Genomic DNA, 17,136 nt, shown 5'->3' with positions numbered 1-17,136 from the left:
GATGCCCCGCCTTCTCCCCGCCCTCTGGCTCACAGTGCCTCCGCTCATTGGCCCTTAAGAGCTGGTGACCCGGATGTTCACAGAACACCCCCCCCCTCCCCAGGAAGCCCTGCAGCTTGGAGACGACGCGGGCGCAGAGCGTTCGAAGTCAGTCCCGAATGGGCAGGCTTATGAGCGTGGGTCTGCGGGAGGGTCCGCGGGGAGCCGGTCACCACCAGTTGGAGGGTGCGCCGGGGCTTCACCCAGGTCTCGCCCTTACCCTTCATGGCATCGCGGCCCGGTGGGTTCTGCGCTTGTCTCCACGCTCCGGGCCGATGCTCGCCACACCCGGCTGCAGAGGTGGGCCTCGCCCAGCGCCAGGAGCTGCACAAGCCTGGGTTGAAGCCCTGCTCCCTTCTGCTGACCTCACGGACCCTTCGAATCACTGAAACCTCCAAGGTCTCAGTCTCGTCACGGCTAAGTGAAGGTGGTGGTCACGTCGACTTCACAGGGTTGGATTGAAAGGGCTCATGCGAGACGGGATGTGGAAACCCCTGGCACTGTGCAGGACCCTCCGTGAGCAGTGGGTACCTGCCCACTACCCTTCATGCATTCAACTGCAACTAGTTAATATTAGTGAGATTCATCATTAGTGAGCATGGTTCGGATGGGAGCCATTCAGGAGAGAACAAGACGGCTGTCCATGGGGCTTAATTTTGGTGGAGGAAACTCCCCCCTCAAAAAGCGGTACGTAATAGTTACACGTTGTGATAAATTAAATGAGAGAAACAAAAAGAGAAAGGAGAAGAGGGATTGTCAGTATTTCCATTATTTCCTGGAAATAAAGTATTTCACATCCTCTCTCCCTCCACCCAAGATCCTGACACCCTTTTCCATTTAAATAGCACCCTAGGCCTCCAGCACCCCTGGGATAAATATTCAAAGTCCACGTTCCCCTTCTTGTCCAGAAAGAGGCTGAAGTCCTCCTTCCTTTACCTTGCAGGGTGACCTATGCATCTGTCTTCCCAGCTCCTGACACCCAGGAAACCTGCCCCTGGCCAACAAAGAGGCTTTTGAGATCTCTGATCGCCAGCTCAGACTCAAAGTCTATCTTAGGTATGAAAACTTTGACAGAAATTTCCAGAAATTTTTGAGCACAAGTCACACAAGACTCGAAACTCCTGCCAATTCCCTGAGCCTGTTTCCTCAACTGTATAATGGGGTTGGTAACAGTTCCTAAGGCATAATGGTATACTGAGGATTTAATGAGAGAAAGCATGGGGTCTGGCGCACTGCACCCAGTGAATAAACTAGATTGTCCTGCATTTTCTCCCTCCTCCTCTTGAGTAAGCCTCTGATGGAAGATAAGCCATGCAGAAAGCCCTGCAGATTGCAACAAGAGTCCGGAGCCAAATACTTGAGAGCCTGTTGTGCTCAAGGCACTGGGCCAGGGTGACAGGACACACCTGGAAGGAACAGTGTCACGGCTTTACTCTCAGACATCAGCTCTGACAGTCACAATGTACATTAACATATCAAAGGCTCTGAGAAGTTGTGGTATATATACCTGCTTCCCTTCCTTTAACCCAGCATTTCCTGAACTTTGGGGGTCATGGAGACTTTGACTGGTTTGGTTTCTGAGGCTTTCTGTGGCCTTCAGTGGTGCCGTTGACCAGTACTTCTGCTTCTCTTTTGGGCAGAAGGTAGGGTTATTTTTCCCTGTCTCCATGCATGTGACTTGGTTGAGTAGAAGGACAGGTGTCACCTCTGGACGAAAACCTTTAGCACCATACCCCCCATCCCCGCTCCGGGTGATCAGGGACCCTCCAGGTAGTGGGATAGTTTCAGGTAGGACCAGCCAAGTCTGATGGGTATGTAGTGGGAGTGAGGAGTAAACCTTTTGGGAGTCTTTGTTAAACATAACCCAGCCTGTCCTAACTGATCAGTTCACCTGATGTCATCTTCAAGCATGCCAGCATTTTAGAAAACTTGGCTGGTCTGGTCCCATCAGAAGGAGAAATGCAGGGCAGTGGTGACAGCACTGGTTTCCCTAAGAAAACCAAACCCCAAGTCACAGAGATTTTGAGCACTTGATGCTAGACTTCCCCCAGATGCCCGGAGGTCACCCACCTCATTAGTTTGGAACACTTGGTGGCATACCCTCCCCGGGGTCACCAATCTTGTTTCTTTGTCCCTTTCCCAGGAAGTGAGAACCTGTTCCCAGGGTCTGAGGAGTGAAGGGGAGCCAGTGAGAGGAAGGAGTTCAGGGAAGGCATTCTGCAAGGTGCGGTGGGGTGACTAGGGGACCAGGCTCGGAGACGCTTGGGGCCACTTGGGGAGGGACGTTCAGGCGGGTGTAGCCTGCGGAGGATGTGAGGCCAGTTCCTGGGTGCCTGGGCTGAGGGGGTGACTTGATAAGGTCTGGGCCTGATAAGGGCGTCCTCCCACATTGGGAGATTGTTACAGCAGCCCAGGGCAGGGGCAGCAGCCAGGGACAAGAGGCCAGATTTCAGAGACCTTAAGTAGAGGTGGAGGTGTGGCAGGATTGGGACCAGCTGCAGAGGAAGTGGAGCTCCATGAGCTCCTAGTTCTGGGCTTGGATGACTTGGGAGATGATACCGGGCAGCTGATTGGGGAGCTGAGGAGCTGCTGGCGGGCTGCCGAAGGGTGGCCAGGTGGAGCCAGCTGGGGTGGGGGGCGACCCTCAGCTGAGCTAGAGACTGAGGGGGCCTTGGAGTGAGTGAGGCCTCCCTGGGAGCTGCTGGGAACTCTCAGTAGAGCAGGCACATTGCACCTTGAGGAAGAGTCCAGCGTTCAGGATGGCACAGGAGCCACCCCATTGTCTGGCATCCCAGAGGAAGGAGAGGGATTCTAGGAGGAGGGTCTGGTCCACAGCATCCAGGACAGAGCATGTGGAGGCCACTGAGAAGAAAAGAAAATGTGACTCCTTGGAAAGGATGTAGAGAGGACGGAAAGCATCTCAGAATCACATTTATTATGAATTATTTTCTGACAAAAGTAACACATGTTCACCAGAGAAATTTGAAAATCATATAAGCACTACAAATAAAATAGAATGATGGATAATGATAACCACTAGCAATGTTTTGGTATACATCCTCTTTGTTTCCTACACATACACCCACACACACATTTGGTATTTTAACCAGACTGGGCTCATGCTGTGCACCAAGTTTTGCTGTATTTGTCAAATAAAGACTGTTGCTACCTGGCATTAAAGAGCCTCCCACTGATGATTCCTGAGTGGAATACCCCAAAGCCTAAGCACCGTAAAGAGGAGGGTGGGTGGTCTGACAAGGTGACAGTAACTCAAGAATGTTTTCACACACTGGTAAGAACTCCCAGCAGTGCTGGACTGGTGAGGGGCAGGGAGGCGGCGTTTAAGGCACAGGTCAGGAGAGGAGCCCTTGCCCTTTCTAAGAGTATCACACTTCCTTGTCTTGGTACACATTTTTTTTATTATAATTTTAAAAATTATAAAACAAGCACATTGTAAGAAGGTTGAGCAATTTCAGAAAAGTACTATGAAAATAAGTCCCAAGTAATCCTATCAGCTGTTTAACATATTTCTTATAACAATCACAGAACTAGTGTTTTTACTGTCTATACAGAAATATATTGGTTATTGTAAAATATGGCTAAAGTGTAGCTCTCTCTGCTAATGATCGACGCTGTGGTTCTGACAGAAGGCAGCTGGTAGAGGAACCTGAGAGTCAGGCTCAAGAAAGGTGTGAGGGTGTGTGCCAAGGGGCCCAGGCGTCAGGTGCGGCCTCCCCCACCCACAGGCCAGCTCAGCAAGAGGACAGTGCCTTGTTCTGCCCTGCCCCGCCTCACTTAGGGAGAGAGAACGACCAGAGCCAGAGCCTTGCTGCTCACGCGCAGGGAGCCCAGGTGTGGGTTGTATGTGCTGGGCCGTCACCTCCTAGGCTCGCAAGTCCCTGTCTTCTGGGGGTTCACAGTCTCACTGCAGCCCAAGAGAATGGGCTCCTGCAGAGTGTGGGGAAGTTGGGGCTCCTATGGCGGCCAGGATCCTCACTGAACTTAAACCACCTAATGATGTAACTGGCCTGTTGCTAGGCTACCACTTCCACACCTTTAGGCAATAAGCTGTTACTGCGCTATCTCGAGAGCTCAGCCCAGTGCTGTGTGGAGGCAGAGATGCTAGTGCTCGACCTACCCCTACCGCTGGAAGAACAAGCCAGGTAATAAACCCTTTCACCCCAAAGAAACATTCTACTGTCATTTCGTTGGTCACGCTGAATCCATAGCGAACTTGCCCGGGGCTGAAACCCATTGCAAGACAAGCCTTTGCCCCAGAACCACAGTTCTCTCCAAGGACACATCTTCACGAGAAAGTGCTCGGTCTGACTGGCTGGTTCTTCAACGGGGAAACTTAAACAATGCAGGTGAGAGTTGCAAGTTTCTGTGGCAACATTTAGGATTTTGAGCTTGTTATTGTTTCTTTTCTTTTTGTGACACTGGAACCGAATGTATAAGAAAAACAAACATGCATTTCACCTTGAGTCCGACCACATTGCCTGCCAAATGCCCACACCTGGGAAAGGTAGAGCCCTGTCTCTTGCTTGTCTCCATCCATTATGGCCATGGGGGTGCAGCTGATGGGGGTGGGGGGAGGCAGAGAACAGAGGAGTGCAGACTAGAAGCTGTTTTGCTGTGTTTGGGGGCTGGGGTGACCCTCTGACACACTGGGTTTTTAAAAGACTGATTCTATTAACATCTCACTGAGTCACATAATATATATTCAGCAGATCATAAGATTCCCTTACATTTAATACAAAACTATTAAATGTTTAGGTCCAAAAAGTGTTCCAAAATATGAGCAAGTTACCATATTTTAACACCCCCTGGCTGGCAATGCTGCCCTTGGAAAAGGATGGCACCCCCACCCCACCACACTGACCCTATGGGGAGATGGGACCATGTTCCTTTCTTCCAACCACAAAGGGCAGACTAGCCCCCAGCTACACTGGCCATTCTAAGACCTCACACTGGGGCAGCAGAGAGGGCTGCACGGCTGAGTAGAAGCGGACCCCCATGCTGGGCTTTCTGGTGCCATTTCCCAACCAACGGAGCTAACTGGCTCAGGTGCTTAAACATTAGATGTCCCCAAGCTCTGGATTACCATGTATACCAAAAGTAGCTTCCAACTTTTCATAAAAACAAATAAATTGCCTTTGATTTCAATAAACTACAAATTAAGCAAGAGGCTGGATTCCGGATGTCACAGACACTGGGGCATTAAATGGCAGCGCAGAGGTGGATGCAAAGACCGGAAAGGTCTAGGATGTCTGAAAGAAGGCCCCAGACTTGCCTTCTTAAGTGACTCAGAAACTCCTTCAGTGGCAAAGCGGGAAGGCAGAGCCTCTCCTGAGCCCAGCACTCTGCAGCCCGAGAAAACCACGCCAGACTGGAGGATGGATTTGCTGGGTGGCCTCAAATCCTCCCCTTGGCCCCTACTGCACAGTCCAGAGGGTGGGCGCCCTGGTCCACAGTGCCGTGGTGTTCTGGTTGGTGCGGGAAAGGCCGCTGGCTGCTGGCTGGCACTTGGGATCTGAAACAAATGAAGAATGCCAACTCGGCCACTGTCTCCCTGCTCTGAGGTCTTCAGCTATGGCAAGGATGGACGTACACTGCCAGCCAACACGGAACACATTCTAGGTGCTGCAGGGTGACCCAGCCTAAGGCCACAGCTTCCCCCTGCCCCTCAGTGCTGGTGAGCCTGCTGCCACTCTGACCCCGGATGCAGCCTCCTCCACACGGCCACTGTGGTCACTTCCCAGAGCAAACCAGACTCTGCTGCACCCCTACGTTAAGCCCTTCATGTCTGCCAACAGCAGTAGGAGATCCAGCCTCCTCGGTGCCCACACATGCCCAGTGCTGTGCTAGGGGCTCCCCAAAGCCTCACAGAAGCCCAGTGAAGAGGGAAGGGTCACCCCTGCTCAATAGGCTGAAAGCCAAGGGCTTCATTTTCAGGATTTCAGGAAAACACCTAGTCCCATAAAGGGAATGAGGTTTCTCTTGGCCCAAATCAGGTTTTAGGATTCAGACAGTAGTGGCACCAGAGTGCAACATCAATGATGCGGCTTGTGGGCCTCCACCCCTGGGGAATCCCATGCACGTGATTCAGCAAGTCTGAGGTCAACTGGGAATCTGCATTAACAGGCACCCTGCCGCCCCCACTCAGGTGCACACTGAGGAGCCCTACCCAGCCCTGTGCTGCCCAGCAAAGTGGGGCTGTCACACCCGACCTGCCCCTGTCCCCTCCGCCTCTCCCCTGCTTTATCAGTCAGCCCTCTCCTCAGCTGCCATCCATACTGGGCTCCAGTGCACCCACTTCCCCAAACCCCCAACCCCCGGGGCTCCATGGCACCTGTCCAGTCAGTTTTCAGCAACAAATGGTCCTATCTCTGGCCTACTCAGCTATCTTCCACAGGACAGGGCCCCCCACAATAAAAGATAAGCTCCTTGCTGTTACTGGCGCATAAGGCCTGATCACATGCACCCACAGTCCATTCACTTACCTGGAGGGGAACAGATGCACCATCAGTCGGGAACAGGTCTGACAGGTCATCCTCTGCAGCCACCGGATGTCATCAGGAGCGTCTGGAAGCCACATCACCAGACTGCAGAAAAAAACAAGACACACACGCACACATCGTATTAGCATGAAGGCAGCCAGAACAAAAGGAGTGAAACAAAAACTAGACACCAGGCAGACATTTTACAGTCACACCCTTTGCCAGGTAAACTGCAGGGTCCCTGCTAATCCCAACCAGATAAATTCCCAGGTGGATTTGGGATGTTCTGCCAAAGATAAACAAGCCCACCTAAAAGCCGTAAAGCAAAGTCAGGCCACTTTTGATTCAGGAAAGCTCAAGAGATTCATACAGAAATAAAATGAAAAGGTCTTGGCTTCCAGGGTCCTAGTGTTTGTGGCAAGATGCCTGCTGACAGAGTGCCTTGTGGATGAGACACCTTCCCTCCGCACCAGCCCTGCTGTCCCTGCTGTGTTTGGCCTCCTGCCCAGTGAAGGAAGCTACCAAGGAGGCCTGACCGCTGACCCCTGCAGACGCCCGACCCTCCAACACTAAAATGATGCCCGTCTCAGGCTTTAATAAAGTCCTGAACAGACCTCCACTCAGGGCTAATTCAGGAGGGTGGGGAGGGAACAGGGAAGGTTCACCAAGGGCAGGAGAACTGGGCTGAATTCTGAAGGACAGTTTGGCCTTCAAAAGATGGACTGCTGGACATGCAAACTTACTGAAAAGAAAATAAATCTGAAGAAAGCTGAGGTAAACCACTATGCAGAATTCCAGCAGGCACACAAGTGTTTGCCTCATGTCCCTCCCAACGTAGCAGGAGGAAAACCCCAGAATGAAAGTGCAGATCTACGAGGGGCAGCAAGCCCGCATCAGCGGTGGGAGAGCAGGGGGGCTGGGCAGGGGCTCGCTTTCCGGCTTGTTCATGGAGACGGTGAGGTCACCCCCCGTACAGGAAGCCAGGCCCCAAGTTAGGGGCCCCCGCCTGGAATCTCTCACCTCATCCGCACCCAGCCCGGAAAGGAAGACACAAAGCCACATGAGATGCTCACCTCTGGACCATAGCAATGGCTGACTCCACGGGCAACGTACAGGGCAGCAGCATATAGGACAGCACCTTAACTGGTAAGAAGTTGCAAATCTTGCTCATGTACCCACTTTGGTTTTTAATTGCTGCATTCAGTACTGAAAAACACAACAACAGGGTTTACCTCCTGCCAGGGGGAAACACAAAGCACCTTACCCAGGTGATGGCTGGAATTTCCATGAAATACACAAATCCCAACAGCCAAAGGATCAGAAGCATTCACAAATGAGATGGATCCTGGGATAGCCTACAGGATATACAGGGTTCCCAATTAATTGCTCGCTTTTAAACTGACAACTATTTTTGGAGGAGTACACCGACTTTCCCAAGACCCACCTTTGCGGTTTCCGTTGCTCCTCCGGCTGGAGACCATCCCCTTCTACCCGGAAGCCCTAGCCCGCTATGTCCGCTCCGTAATGACCTAAGGATGCCTCAGATCATGTGAACCTGGGCAGCTACTGGTTAGTGTGATTTCTCGGGCTTTAGTGCCTCGGGCAGGGAGTGGGGTACTGTTCCGTGAATTTCTCCAAATGCACAATTGGAAGCTGGCTTCTGCATTCCTCTGTCCATCTAATAAGGACATGATAAAATATACCAACGTTCAATGAAGGTTCGAACTGCGGGCTTGGGCGGGAGGGAGAAGTTAGGAGAGGCTCCTCAGGAGGAAGGCTCTGAGATGGGTGGGCAGGCAGAGAAGGGCCCACCCTAACCCAACCCCTAGCACCCCTGAAGTCCACTGTGACTAGACCACAGGAGCCAAGCGTGTGTCTGGTAGACTCAAAATGGGCTCAGCTGGAGTTTGTTTTCCTCTGGCCATGTCCCCATGGGAAGGGAGGCTGAGCAGGGTGCCTGGGTGGGTGAGGAGGGTCCGCCTCATCTCTTCAAGTGGCGGCACTGCCTTCCTCCATAACACATGGGAGAGAAGCCCTCTCAGTCCCAGAAAACAACATCCTCCACCGTTCCACCCCTGGGGGCCGGTCAGCACCTATCCTGAGCTTGGGCATCAGCGCCTCCGGGATGCTCTCGTGGGAGGGCAGGATGCGGAGACGCAGGTGGCCCGACCGCGGCTCGTCTGCCCCAGGCCGCGTGTCCCGGGCAGCCACTCCCTGGGAAGACTCTGTGCTGCTGTATTCCCGGGGCTGCGTGAGGCCCTCTGAGGCCGCGCTCAGGCACGGACGGGGCACACTGCAGATGCCTGTGGGACGGGAACCAACCATCAGGTGGACCTGGGCTGCAGCAGGCACCGCGCACCCGCCCACCCCCAGAATGAGAGGGGCCGCAAGCGGCCAGCGGGAAAGCGTGGGCCTGCTGTCAGTCAAGTACGGGGCAGGGGGAGGTGGGCTCGGGGGCCACAGGAGAGGGAAAGAAGTGTGGGACTTGGGGGCTGGGTGGATGTGAGTCGGCTCCTGCCTCCATCACTCACTGGCTGTGTGGATTCAGGAGGTTCATCTATGAGCACGATAATGGATTTCTAACAGCTGTGCCACTGGTCAAGCCTGCATGCCAGGCCCTGGGTTAGGGACGTCCTAGTCAGGCCTGTGGCCGCTGTTCAGCTGCTACCTAGATCATCGTCTCCACTTTTCGACGAGAAGTAGCACAGAGAGGTTAAGAGATACATCCAGAGCCACACAGCCAGTATGTGGGAGGGCAGAATTTGAACCCAGGTCCAAGGTGAAAACTGGCACTGTTCCCTCACACAGCCTGGCAAGAAGCGCTGCATGTTGGTGCGGGCACTGCCCGAGGCGCTGGCTCACAGCTGATACCAGTGGGTGGTTCCCACGCTCCTGGAAGCGGCCCATGGGGATGGGGCAGGGTCAGGCAGATTCTGATGCCCACAGCTACCCCTTGCTCACCTCCTTCTCCCAACCACAGGTTGAGAAGACCAGGGGTTGTTTCTGGAGGCCCAAGCCCAGCACTGATGCTACAAACACTCAGCCACACACCAGTCTTCAGAGTTAGTAAGAATCACCTGGGTATCATTTATGCCGAACTTCCCTTGCTACTGATGTGCAAACGGGTGGCCCAAGGAGGGGAGGTGGTTTGTCCAAAGTCACTGACTTTAGAGTCACCAGTAACCTGAGTCCACCCCTCAGCCAGGGTGCAGAGTGCCCACCCCACTCAGCCCCAACTGCTAAAGCCAGGACTTCACCCTGGAGACATCCTCTTCCCGAATCCCTGGTTGGTCATCTCCAAGTCCTGTTCCCTGGGGCCCCGCCTACCACCCTTGCTGCCGGACCCTGGCCAAGTCTGGGTGACGCACTGGCCTCCTGGATGCTGTCTCAGCCTCTCCACACTGCATCCAGGGGACCTTCCAGAATTCCTCTCAGACTCCCTCACTCCTGTTTCAGCAACCCTCACTGGCTCCCTATTACTGTAGGATGTAAACCCTTGTCCACAAAGGCCCAGCCTTGCTCTCCACTCTTCACTTACTACCATGTCTCAGTGTCCCCTGCCCCCACCACCCCAGTTACACAGGCCTTCCTATCCTCCAACAGGTGACCCTCACCCTCGTGTCCCCAGGCCTAGAACGTTCCTATCCATCCCCAATGTGGAGTCACAGCCTGCTGAAGCCCTGTGCGCGCGTGTGGAGTCACAGCCTGCTGAAGCCCTGTGCGCGCGCCTTGCAGACCCCTCCTGCATGGTCCCACAGCATGCTGTGTCTTCCTGTTGGGGCACCAGCACACCGTCACCCATCCTACCACACGACAGTGAGCTCTGGGAAGGCAGGGGCCACATCTGTCTGTTCTCTGTGCTGTCCCTAGCAATTGCTTGGCACCCAGGAGACACACAATAAATATTTTCTGAGTGCAGAAATACATGTTTGCCCTTTTAAGCACACCCTCTCCTTGGCCATGGCCAGACTAATTCAGAGAATCAACACATTGACCAACTTTTAGTATTGAAGAAAAATAGCTCCGAACATGTCTAATGAGTGGTTCCATTCTAATATTTCGAGAGCCAACTCCTGCAGGGCAGATGAGCCAGGGTGACTCCACGACAGGCACCTGCCTCAGAAAGGACAGCTGGGCTGATGGGCATGGCTCACACCTGGCAGGAGATCCTATTCTCTGCTTCACTGGGGCCCGGGCTCAGGACCCCTGCCTAACATCCTCTCTACTGCACCTGAAGATTAACAACAGTTCAAGGAGAAACAAACCCGATGGAGTTGCCGCCAGTGGTCAGACAGGCTGTACTACGTAAGGACAGCACCCTGGAGCCATGACACCCCACGTTCAAATTCTAACTCAGTGAGCAGAGTGAAGTGAGACCCCTATCTTACCTCTGCAGGCCTCCAGTTCCCCATCTGTTAAAGGGGCGAAGATTTCCTCCCTCCTGGGCTAACGAGCAGACTGAGCAAGACAGTGAATGCAGGGCTGAGCGCCGGTGATGGAACTGACATCCACCTCTGGTTTACTGAGACTGCTAACATAAAGTGCATCTAGGGGGCACATCTGACCCCACCCCGTCCATACATACCATTCTTTTCCAAGAACTTGAGCGTATCTAAATACCCTTGGAAGCACAGTTCTGCAAGCACCTGTCAACAAAGAAAGGAAGTTAGCTGCAGGGGGCATCGCTGAGTGCCTTTAAACATCGGCCTGCAGAGACAGACTGGAGTCCTCTGGGCTCAGAGCTGCTTCTGTGCGCCCAGCACAGCCCCGGGGAGGCTGCACTCAGGGCTCTGTGCTCCCACGACACAGCAGTCTCGCTTTCCTGCAAGACTCGGCTTGCGTGACACCCCCTCCAGGGAGCCTTAGCTGGCACCCCACCATGAGGGGGGCAGGTTTCTCTGGGCTCCCTTGGTCCCAGGATGAGGCTCCACTCTAACAAATACTGTGCTGGTTGTCACTGGGACAATGCCAGCGGCCTCCTCTACTCGCCTGTATATGCCCTGCACACACAAACTGACTGTGTTTTCCAGCCTCCTCTCCCTGGGGAGCTGGGCCTGGTGGTGCCTGCAGGCTGCACACAGCCTTCTCTCCCCAGAGAACTGTTAGTGCACACAGTCTACAGAGTCTCTCCCCTGTTAGGGCCATACGGCTTTCTACACAACAAAATATTAAACCACCAAGAGCAGTGTGGTTCGTGGCTACAAATAAGAATCATAAGAGTAACTAGAAAAAAAATCCTACTGGCCAGGCTGTACTCTTGACTACTCACGCCACAGCCTTGGTAGTGGGATCGGAGCTGCAGCGCCGTTTACCATTCCCGGGGAGTCCGAGGATCAGAATGGGGCAGCACTGAGCTGCTGGCCATGGCTGAACAGGTTCCTGTTCAACGAGGGCAGTCTGTCTCTGCAGAGAAGAAGCGGTGGACCCCCTGGCAAACAGGGCAGTGAAGAACACACAGCCCCCACTGACCTTGACATCCGGAGGAAACATTGCTCGGCACAGAAGGTAGACATTCTCTGAGCAGACGTATAAACTGAGCTTGTTCATGTCCACATGAAGAAAGTTCATGGTCTTAACTTTAGGGCAGATGTCACACTCCCCATAGAAGGGGGACACGGTGATGGTTGTCTTGGCATCAGTGAAGGGTATATTGTCACTAATTCCCCCATCTATGTATCGCTTTTAGGGGAGAGAAAAGAGGACAAGGAGTCAGAGGCTCTAATGTTTTATGTTCTTTTCAGATTACAGGCAGAGCCACACACTGATACAGTGGGAGGACTTTGAAATCTTTTAACAAACCTTACTGAGCATTTCTGTGCCGGGTGAGGCTCTAAGCTGCACTCAGAGTTGCTATATACTTTTGCACAGTTTGTGCACTGCATAAAAAGTGCCTGGAAAAGAGGCAAAGGCTAGAGTCCAGTCCCTGTTGCACTGGCCGAGTCCTAAACCCAGGCAGGCTGCCGTACCTGTGCACATGTAATTTCTCTAAAGGGGCTCTATAGACCTGGAGCACTGTGTGGGGACAGAGTGTGATATAGATCCTGCCCCAAAGGAGAGGTCATGGCTTCAATTCCAGACCCCCCTTTCTGCTTAGGAAATCAGAACCAATACTTTGAGGGGCTTTGGAAACTTAAATGACAGGGAAGCTTGGACTTAGATGGCCCTTAGAAAATGTCCTCTTTTCTCAGAGCTGAGTGGCATTTGGGATTAGTTATGATGAACGTCAGTTTTTCTGCACCCATATCCTTCAAAACCTGCAGGCCGGGGCAGGCAGGTTTTGGTATAGTTTTGATAGTCCCCATCTATCAAACCAAAGTCTAGAATGATCCCCAACCCCATACAGCCCAGCTGTCAGAACCCACAGAGGAAGACCTTCAAATATTATGACTGGAAGCCTTCCCCAGCCAATCCTTCCAGAAAGGGGAAATCTCAGGGCACATGTTGGCCTAAAACAAGTCCAGAAAAAATCAGGCATGTTTAGCCATGCCTTAGCCATTAAGCAACTCTTGCCTTGAGTCCAAAAATGATCAGATGTGTACACAGCAGTGTTTTCAAGATGGCAACCACACAATGTCTATGGAAGATGTAGGAAAGCATTAAAAACCTCACTGGCAGGAAGGCACATGAAACGACATGGACACAGAAACGTCAGGGATCTTTAGTTATTAACACTAAGGAAGGTGGAAGCAGGTTCACTATTCTTCACTCCAGGGATATTCTAAAATCCAATTACTCCTCTGTCATCTAGAATTTTTCCTTCCACTCTGAGGTTTGCTATAGTAACGCTCTGAGTTCGCTTGGGGGATCACAAGGACGAGCTGTCCTTTCAGCAGGTTTCACAGGATCCATGCTCTGCCCTCCACGGATGCGTGTGTTCACCAGAACTGGCCTGGGGGAAGGGCCAGTAACAATGATAATGATGAAATAACTTCCATTTACTGAATACTTGCATGTGCCAGGCTCTGTACTTAGCATTTCATTGCACTATATTATGTAATCCCTGTAATGCTATGATATTGCATTGTTTTTAACTTATTTTGTAAACCAGGCTCAGAGAGGTTAAGAACTGTGTCCAAAGTGGCCCGGCTAACATGTGCTACAGCAGGGATTCAATTCTAGGTTTGTCTGCCAGGCAGAGGCTGTAAGAATTTGGGGTGGTCACTTTATTGCTCTAGGCCTCAATGTTCTCATCTGTGAACAGGGACACTGTCCGTCACGGGGTAGCTCTAGAGCGTAAGTGAGGCCACGTGCAACTTGACCTGAGACATTGAGACTTCGTGTCTTCTCTCCTTAGACAGGGTTTCACAACTTGGCACCACTGACATCAGGTAATTCTTCATTAAGAGGATTATCCTGGGCACTGCCCGGTGTTGAGCAATACCCCTGGCCTCTGCATACCAGAAGCCAGCAGCACTCCCCCAGTTGTGACAACCTAAACTGTCTCTAGACATGGCTAGATGCCCTGGAGTTGGGAGGACAGATCCTGTCAGGTGGGGAGCCCTTGCTCTAGAAGGAGGCTGCGAAGTGGTCCGGCAGAGCCTGGCTTCTCGGTCAGAGTCTTCGGAACAGACACCCCACCTTCAGTTTCTCTACCCCAGGCAGGACTCAGGAATCAGCCAAAACACACATCTGTTGAATGGACCCAAACTGCAGCCCTGTTGGCAGCTTCTGCCCAAAGCCATGGGCTGGAAAGGGCAGTCAGACTCCCCGAGACTGAAGCTCTACCTTAAGCAAGTACCCAATTCTTAAGCATCTTATACTTTAACTAGGGGACCTATCTTGAGGCTTGTGAAGATTAAGTGAACCAGCTTGCCTTACAGATAAGCCAGTTTATTACATGTACATGAATGTGGGTTGCTGCCCAGGAAACCTAGAAGGGGGGCAGTGTGGGTCCCTGTCTGAAAGGCTGTGGGGCCAGGGCTTTGCATGTGCTGACGGTCCCAGGAGTCTGGACCCAGCGTCCCTCAGGCAGGAGTGGTGAGAGCACAGGTGAAACGCAGACTCACCACGCCTCTGAAGGAAGGAGGGATGAAGCCACAGTAGAAAGGGAGGAAGCAGGAACAAAACAAGGCCTGTGAAGACAAAAAGGGGTTGAAACCACAGGCCGGAACAACCTGCCCTTTATTCCCCGGGGCCTTTGTCAGCTTTCTCTGAATGAGCAGAGCAACATGCCAGAACATGCTCTTTGCACAGAGTAGGCACTTTAATAAACTATCTGAATGAAATATGGAATTAACCGACACACTTGGATTTTAGTATAAGCTCCTTGACGCTGTGCACTTCGGCTTGCTGTCCCCACTCCCCACGAGTCACACTGCTCACAGGCAAAGCCAAGAATTGTTGACTCGCCGATTCCTGGGACCGGACTAGATCAGGGCTCACAAATGCTAATGTTCATGGGAATTACCCGGAAAACTGTTGAGCAACAGACTATGTCCCACCCCAGGGTTCTGGCTGGCTGGCTTTGAGTAGCATGATGCTAGATGCTAGAGGGTTAAGCAGGATCCTACACTGATTCATTGAGAGTGTTAGGCAGGAAAATAGACATGAGCAGGGTGGAGGGAGAATAAGGCCAGTAAAACTCACGAAAAGGGACTCAAAGAGTTAACCATATATGCATAGAGAGCCAGAAAAAAAACAGAGTTAATCAGTTAAAGCTCCAAAGGCCAGGAGTAACTTGGAATGTCCAGCTATTCCCCAAAGAAAAGTATCTGAGCACAGCCCATGTCTTCATTGTGCCAATTAGATCACGCCACTTTAAAATTTACTTCAGCCTGCTAAAAGGCCCAGTTTATTCTTTAACTTAACCTATCTGCTGTTTTTTTCCTCTTCCAACCCCTAATCATGTAATTTGCAACCTGGGCAGGAGATAAGCATCATGATTAATTTAGCCAACAAGCCCAGCTATAAACAGCATAATAAAAACAGGAATGATTCCATCTTAAAGCTGAGATTGCGTTTTAAAACCCAAGAAGTTAAGAAGATTCTTAACATACTCTTTAGCAAACAGACAATAACTCAGCCCACCTTGAGGGCAGGGCAAGCGGTCCTAATTGGTATGTTCCCAGAGGGAAGCTGCTATCCTGGGAAGAAAGTAGAGCAGTAAATTTCTCGTGTTAATTTTGCAGAATTACCTATGATAACAGAAGAGACTTACTGTCTCTCATCAAAGATAAACATCTTGGGACCACCTGACAAGCCCACACCCCTAGCCCTTTGCCACATGCCTGAAAAATCCTTGAAAGGGGGAACCCCTAACCTTTCAGCACGCCTCTTCTTTGAGGTAATCCACACTCCCCTTTCTCCGAGTGTGCACTTTCTCTCTTTAAATAAAACTAAAACCTTTCAGGGCGCCTCTCCTCCCTGAGATCACCTGCACTTTTCCTCTCTTTAAGTACATAACTTTAAATAAAACTTTTACTCTCCTTCACTACTGTGTCTCTGCCCTTCAATTCTTCACTGCGGTGGGGACAAGAACAGAGGAAAATAAACAACACCCCCCCAAGAAGAGGACCAACTCATGGGGGAATGACAGGTGCTGACTATCTGGAAAAAGCTTCCAGGATGGTATGGGCTACTGACATGCTGCCTATATATGCTTATATATGCATCTTGCACAGACCTGAGTTAAGTGAAATGTAGTCTCAGTAACTCTCAAAGAAGGCATCAGTTAAATTAAGTGCTATTTTGTTATTGTAAATGATCTTGGTGCTTTATCCTGGGGACAGAGGCAAAAAACATACATTCCCACCCTTGGGGGGCTTTCCTCGCGTGTCCTCATTATTGAACACACACTGTTGGGAAGAGGGACACACAAGGGACATGGTTCCTGGAGGAGGCGGTCATGAACCTTAAAGAATGGGGGAGCATTCTTAGAAACTGAAGCTCCCTGGAAACATTCAGGGTTTACAGATACTGTGGGCCAAACACTGGATGCAGGCAGTCACGTCACTCCAGTGCAGAAACAGACATCACGGGCGACTAGGTTCTTGTGCATCTTAAGAAACAGAGCAGGTGGCCTACAACAGCCCTCTCTGTGCTGCTTCCAAAATGAAACAGCCTTTCTTACTGGACGACACCCAGATAAGCCATTTGCTTACGTCCACGACTTCGTCTTTGGACTGAAAATCAGACACCAGCACGTTTTGCCCATCAGACACTCTGGTGAGCGAGATGCACATTTTGCCGGAGATGAGCTGGTGGACGTTAGCTGGGAGGTGCCTGTGGAGGTATTTTCGGAGCTGCTTGCCCACATTGATGGAGGGGTGGAAGATGCCAATGTTCCGTCTCCTGGTGCTCTGCACAAGGCCCATGAAGATCTGCACAGCCTTCTCTACAGAGACGGGAGACAGAGAGATAAAGCAATGTGCCACCCTGCAGATGGGAATGCTCGTGGTACAACCAGAAACCAGATGACAGGGAGGCTGCCAACCTTTTCCTAGGCCTGAGATCTAACACAGCAGCCACATGCAGCTGGAGAGCCCTTGAAACGTGGCTAGTCCAAACTGAGATGTGCAAAAGACACACTGGATTTCAAAGGCTTTGAACAAGAAAAAAAGGATATAAGCATCTCAATAATGTTTTATATTGATTAGAT

The 17,136-nt window shown here is 51.6% G+C and overlaps 1 protein-coding gene across 3 annotated transcripts in view; it reads right to left on the bottom strand.

Annotated features, from left to right (window-relative positions):
- Positions 1–3,435: 3,435 nt before the first annotated feature.
- The window catches only part of PNPLA3 (patatin like domain 3, 1-acylglycerol-3-phosphate O-acyltransferase), a 38,853-nt gene continuing 25,152 nt past the window's right edge, over positions 3,436–17,136 (bottom strand). For 2 of the 3 annotated variants that reach the window (XM_073213999.1, XM_073213997.1), the window contains 8 exons: positions 16,640–16,872; positions 14,546–14,611; positions 12,009–12,218; positions 11,125–11,185; positions 8,633–8,842; positions 7,613–7,745; positions 6,543–6,644; positions 3,436–5,572 (listed from right to left, as the gene is read on the bottom strand). In XM_073213999.1, the coding sequence (XP_073070100.1) occupies positions 5,455–5,572; positions 6,543–6,644; positions 7,613–7,745; positions 8,633–8,842; positions 11,125–11,185; positions 12,009–12,218; positions 14,546–14,611; positions 16,640–16,852 (1,113 nt within the window). In that variant the 5' untranslated portion in view covers positions 16,853–16,872 and the 3' untranslated portion in view covers positions 3,436–5,454. The remainder of the gene's footprint in view (positions 5,573–6,542; positions 6,645–7,612; positions 7,746–8,632; positions 8,843–11,124; positions 11,186–12,008; positions 12,219–14,545; positions 14,612–16,639; positions 16,873–17,136) is intronic. The other variant, XM_073213998.1, reaches the window with a different exon arrangement.

Source organism: Manis javanica, chromosome 10, assembly GCF_040802235.1.
Source record: "Manis javanica isolate MJ-LG chromosome 10, MJ_LKY, whole genome shotgun sequence".
Taxonomy (NCBI): Eukaryota; Metazoa; Chordata; class Mammalia; order Pholidota; family Manidae; genus Manis; species Manis javanica.
Note: the sequence above shows the minus strand (reverse complement) of the source record. Positions and strands in the feature narration are given on the sequence as shown.